Source organism: Musa acuminata, chromosome BXJ1-6, assembly GCF_036884655.1.
Source record: "Musa acuminata AAA Group cultivar baxijiao chromosome BXJ1-6, Cavendish_Baxijiao_AAA, whole genome shotgun sequence".
Lineage (NCBI taxonomy): Eukaryota > Viridiplantae > Streptophyta > Magnoliopsida > Zingiberales > Musaceae > Musa > Musa acuminata.
Genome location: NC_088332.1, coordinates 27951982 through 27957500, shown reverse-complemented (window position 1 = coordinate 27957500; position 5519 = coordinate 27951982). Strand labels below are relative to the sequence as shown.

Here is a 5519-nt window from a genome sequence, read left to right as displayed (position 1 = left end):
GAAAATAAGATATGAAGGATGTGAAGTTTTCTAACAAACCATGACTAAGTTATACTAAGGGCATACAAAAATAAAAATAAAAATGGGGAACTCAACCTGATGAGAACCGCATTAGAAAATCAACAGTTAATTATAATTCACACATTCTTTTCATATTATCAAAAAAGGCTAGCTCCTTCCTTTTACATGTCATTACTTCGATAATATGTTGTCAATATTTTATCTGACACCCTATTTTAGACAAAGAGGATCCATGTGTAGTTGGGAAAAACAGCCCAACAGCTGCACCTTCCTATTATAGAAGGTACTCCTACACATAAGCAGAAAACCCAGCAGATGGGAAGGTGGCTCAAAGTTTTACCATCTATTGCCCTGATTTCTAATTTCCATCTAAAATCACATCTGTGGTTCATTTTGATTTATGATTATTTCATTATTAAAAAAACTAAAGTAAGAAGTTTTATATGGCCCTAATTATAAGAACATTTAGTACGAATCATTAAATGAGAATTACTAATCAAGAATTCATCTCAATACCTACTAGGAGATTGTCTAATATGTCTTGAGCTAATGGTTTTTAGCTAATATGTCTCGAGCTAATGGTTTTTGTCAGCAATTTCAGTTCTAACATCGTCACAATTTTGTAACTACCAGCACAATTAATGGACTGAAAACTGCTGAAATCAGATCTTACGACTTTAAAGTTGAATTATCAAACACTCAATTTTTTTTTACTTTACAAGTCTTCTCTGATGTAAACGAAAAGTAGGCCACACTGAAAAATTATTTAGCATAATATGAAAAGCAAATTTTTCTATCTTTCCAATAAAGGAAAACTGTTCAAGTTGTTAAAAAGTATTGGCTGTTACAGTAAAAGTTTTATATTCAATTGTTAAACCTTCAAAAGAGTGTAACCAACAAGGACTTACCCTGGAACAGGTATATACAATCAGAGTTATCCAACTCCAGCCATCTGCTGAACAAGCTGATGAACCATCAACAGCTTGCTGCAGAAAATATAATAGGGGGGACATCAACTGCATCTCATATATGCATGACGAGCCACATCGCTTGCAAATGTCAGGTTTCGCTAACTTAGTTTTAGCAAAAAGAGGATTACCACCATAGGAATACCTACGTAAAAGAAGTCACAGAAGAACAGTAAAAGGATCAACAAAAGTGCCAAGAAAATTCAATAGAAGAATCGTACATGCGAAAGTATGAGGCACAAATTTTCCATGAGTATTTTTACCTTGTGCAGAAGAACTATTTATGTTTGGCTTTCTTCGAAAAATAAAAATAAAAGAGAAACTCTTTGTAGGGAAAGGCTATTGTCATGTTACGACAACCTAGTTCAACGCAAAAGGAAACTGGAAACTGATATACCTAATAGGCAACCATGATAGATGCAACTTGTGCTTCAAAATTTCTCCATCACTAAATTGAAAATTAGTTAAGTACAAGATGTAACAGCTGAAAGCGCACCTAAGGCAACCAACAGAAGAGAAAAGAAATAAAAAGAAAAGCACCACAGGATTATGTATTTTTCTTTCCCTTTTCAGGCAATAGTTATATTTTTTCAAGTCCTCTGCATTTCTCTAAATGGCATGTCAATTTTAACCAACAAGTTTTCTGTTTAAGGATGTAAGTACTCAAGTTAAAAGTTCTTTGACCGGCCATCATGGAGACACCAAAGGACAAGATAAAATTAATGTACCTGAGGCACTGCTCTGGGTGTGCATCCATCTGTTTCTTGAACTTCAAATAAGTTCTATCGGCACCTAAAGCTCTATCATACTCATAAGTTTCTCTTTCCCATTGTTCTTCATCCTCAGTATCAGGAGAAGCACAATGGTTTTTGAGAGAAAGTGACATGTAACCAGAACAAACAGCATCCATATCACCAGAGGACTCGACCTTTTGGGAATAGATATAGAAACAAGGGAGAACTACAACCAAAGAAAAATGCAAATTATCACAACAGCTTTAACTTTATGCAGCTCAAAAGACAATTATATGGAACTTCCCTGATAAAGTAGGAAAACAGGAACACCAACTATTCGGCAATCACAACCTTTTGGCATATAATATCATCACTAAATTCATCTCCTATTCGGTAAGATCAGAAGTAACACAAGGAAAAGTACCTGGCACACCGGTGTCTTCCACTCTAGGGTTCGCTACTGTACCTCTGGCAGATGCATCCGTGTTCTTGTGGCCATTTTGTTTCTTCGAACTCGAGGCTAGAGCAGCAGCTTCCGAAAGAGCCCGTGCTAAGTCCTCCATTTCTGTGTCACTGTCACTCTCGTCGTTGACTTTGCTGGACTCATTACCCAACATGTTGTCCTCCAACCAGCTGTTAACTCTCGGAGCAGGAACAGATTCTTTTTCCAATGAGACAGCATTTGAAGAAGTAAGACTCGGTTTCATCTCCTCATGGTACTTCTGAATTCGAAGAGCTCGCCAGCTGCAAGATTGTGTGCAAATTGTATTCATTTTTACAAGCATGATTGATCTGAAACTAGAACCAAGATTAACGAACCAAGATTAACAAACCAATCTGAACAGACCTTCGAGGGTCAGTACCACAATTCAGGGCCAGGCAACCGAGAATATATATTGCACGATCCTCTATGTTCAGTTTTGGCAACGAAATAGGAGCATAAACCTGATATTAATGATATTGTTTATTGATTCCAGATTTTAAAAAATGCTTTTGATGTACTAGAGTAAGAAAACAACAAACTACCTGTGCCACAAGTGAGAGCCTCCCTCCACATAGACTACAGTGAAGAAGCTCACGGCTAATATCCACTTCTGGGATGGGCCAATCCTGCAAAGGCAAACCACCATGTTCCCTAGAACTCACCGTGAAATTACAAGAAAAAGAACCAATAACCGAGTTGAAAGGGAGATGTTTATAAAACAACGAAAAGATCGCATGGACAACCCAATATTACATCTTTTGAGCAAAATCTCAAAGAAGATGAAGCTGGAAACCTCCAAAAATAATTAAGTTCGAAACTTTACGCACCGGCAATCCCCCAATCTTTGTCGTGTAATGATCAGCCTTCTCGCAGTAATCCTCCGCCCACGGCCCCGGCAAGCCAAGAAGGACTTCTCCCATCATTGCCCGCAGAGATCAGCGATGCCTACTCTTCTGTATAGTAAAGAGGAGAAAACTCACTGCAATATGGCAAAAAGACGTGCGCGAGAGGCACTGGAAACTGGAAGACGCTCGATGTGTGTGTGTGTGTGTGTGTGTGTGTGTGTGTGTGTGTGTGTGAGAGAGAGAGAGAGAGGAGGAGGAGGAGGCGGAGGAGGAGGAGGCTTTAGGGATTCTATCGACGACTGCTTCCCCTACGGGTCTGATTCTTTTACCAATATACCTTCCGTATCAGAAACAATTCATCACTTACCCTTCAGTCCAGTCGTGCCAAATCCCCGAGGCTCGCCCGAGCGAAACTAGGATCTGCGACGAAACGGGGAAGAGGGATCGAGAAAGGGCGGGCTGTGACGAGGCGGGGAGCCGGGGGCTGCTATGAACAAGGAAGAGGGAGGAAGGAGGAGGGAGGAGGGAGGAGAAGGGACTGCGCGACGGCGAAGGAGAAAGAGGAGGAGCATAAAAAGAGAGAGAGTCTGCGGAAGAAGCTGCCGCCGCGCACCGAGGATACGCCGCAGTCACTGGGGAGAAAGAGAGTCTGCGGTTAGGGCAGGGGTGCCGGCGTGCCGGGGGTTGTTTGGTGTTGAACTTGAGACCATCTGGTTCAATCCGACGAGAGAATAAATCGGCTCGACCCAACGCCGAGTTGAATCAGGCGCACGCCCGGTTGACGTTTCAAACATCCCTCTTTTTAGAATGATGTACCACGGGTGACCCTTAAAACAATGAATAATATGTCATGTCAATTATTACCTGATTTATATAATTAATTCGATTTAAAATTCATTAAAATATTAAAAAAAATAAAATCACTGGCACACGTATCCAACTGATTTATTAAAGATTGACGAAATATGGTGCTCTCTATACATGTGAATAAAAGACACGTAACAAATTCGATTTAAAATATTTTAAAAATAAAAAATCATTATATATCATATTTGTCTAATACATTAAATTTATGATGGAAGATTGAAAGTGGTGAGATACAATGCAGCATACTTTTAAATGTAATTTCGTCTGTAATTAGATGATTAATCTAATGATTGGATCGTTTAATCTCCCATACCTTTTATCTTAATTTTATAAGTAATCGTGACACAGTTTTATCTATGAATATAACATTATGAGATTTATTCAGCCGTTCATGAAGAAAATGTGATATAAAAATCAATTAATTTTTGAGTTATTTTAAGAGTTCTTTAATTCAATTTGAAAATTATGATATAAAAATTGTTTCATTATTAATTATTCTAAAAATACTACATCCAATTTGATGGAAAATGAATTCGTCATCATTTAATTATTCAAGTGGATCATAATCGATTCAACAAATTAATCAAACAGAAAACTATAATTTTTCCATATAAACTATCATTTAGCTATTGATTAATAATTAAAATGATAAATTTTTTAAAGTAATTTATCCAGCAAAAATTCCTACTAATAGGCTTTTACCATATGAGCAAGATGATAATTATCTTTGACTATATTTGACTCAAAATTTTTACAACTAAACAGATTTTTTTTTAATGAATCGGACCACACCAATTTAACACCTTAATTATTCAATTTAATTTAATTAAATCTAGATTATCCTTTGAATTTTTTAAATTACCTCTGTCTCTCTTCTTTCTCTACATAGCCCAAAGTGGCTTACTTCTCTCCTCCTCCCACTCCATCTTAACTTCCTTCTCTTTCTTTGGCTCTATTTTTAAAACTGTCTCATCCTCCCAATCTGTCATCTCCTCCTCCTTCTCCTCCTCGTTGGTTTCCTCATCCTCTTACTTCTCTCCAACTCCCTCACCAAATCACCCTCCTCTTTTTCCTTCCACCCATATTCCACTATTTCCTCCATTCCCTCCTTATCATCCTTCACTTACGCTTCCTCACATTTTATCTAAAAAAATAATTATGCTCAAGTTATACTTATTCACATAATATATTATTTTATATAAATTTATCCTGAATTTATTATAAAACTAAAAAACTTAAATTATCCTAAAAATATATAAAATTATCTTAATTTACCCAAAAATGTTAGAGTTACATTTGAATGACATTCAAGAAACATATTTAAAAATATATTAGTTTCTATATAAAATTATTTTAAATTTATCATAAAACTAAAAATTTAAAATATATTAATTTTTACCTAAAACTACCTTAAATTATCCAAAGAAATTATAATATTTAAATTACATTCATTTATAAATTATCCTAAATTTATCATAAAACAAAATATAAATTTTTTTTATCTTATTAACTTAATTACACTCAAAATTAAAACAACCCCGATTACCTAATTTATTTTGAAATTAATATTTTTTGAATATTTTTAAGATAATTAATTATA

General features: G+C 35.8%; 1 protein-coding gene across 2 annotated transcripts in view; it reads right to left on the bottom strand.

Annotated features, from left to right (window-relative positions):
- The window catches only part of LOC135584967 (uncharacterized), a 4843-nt gene extending 1017 nt beyond the window's left edge, over window positions 1-3826 (bottom strand). Inside the window, exons 1-7 of one of the 2 annotated variants that reach the window (XM_009407428.3) lie at window positions 3420-3824; window positions 3035-3160; window positions 2750-2833; window positions 2571-2668; window positions 2148-2467; window positions 1718-1949; window positions 930-1134 (exon numbers count right to left, since the gene is read on the bottom strand). In XM_009407428.3, coding sequence (XP_009405703.2) covers window positions 930-1134; window positions 1718-1949; window positions 2148-2467; window positions 2571-2668; window positions 2750-2833; window positions 3035-3130 — 1035 coding nt within the window. In that variant the 5' untranslated portion in view covers window positions 3131-3160; window positions 3420-3824. Of the gene's footprint in view, window positions 1-929; window positions 1135-1717; window positions 1950-2147; window positions 2468-2570; window positions 2669-2749; window positions 2834-3034; window positions 3161-3419 lie in introns of both variants that reach the window. The other variant, XM_009407430.3, reaches the window with a different exon arrangement.
- Between the last annotated feature and the right edge of the window lie 1693 nt (window positions 3827-5519).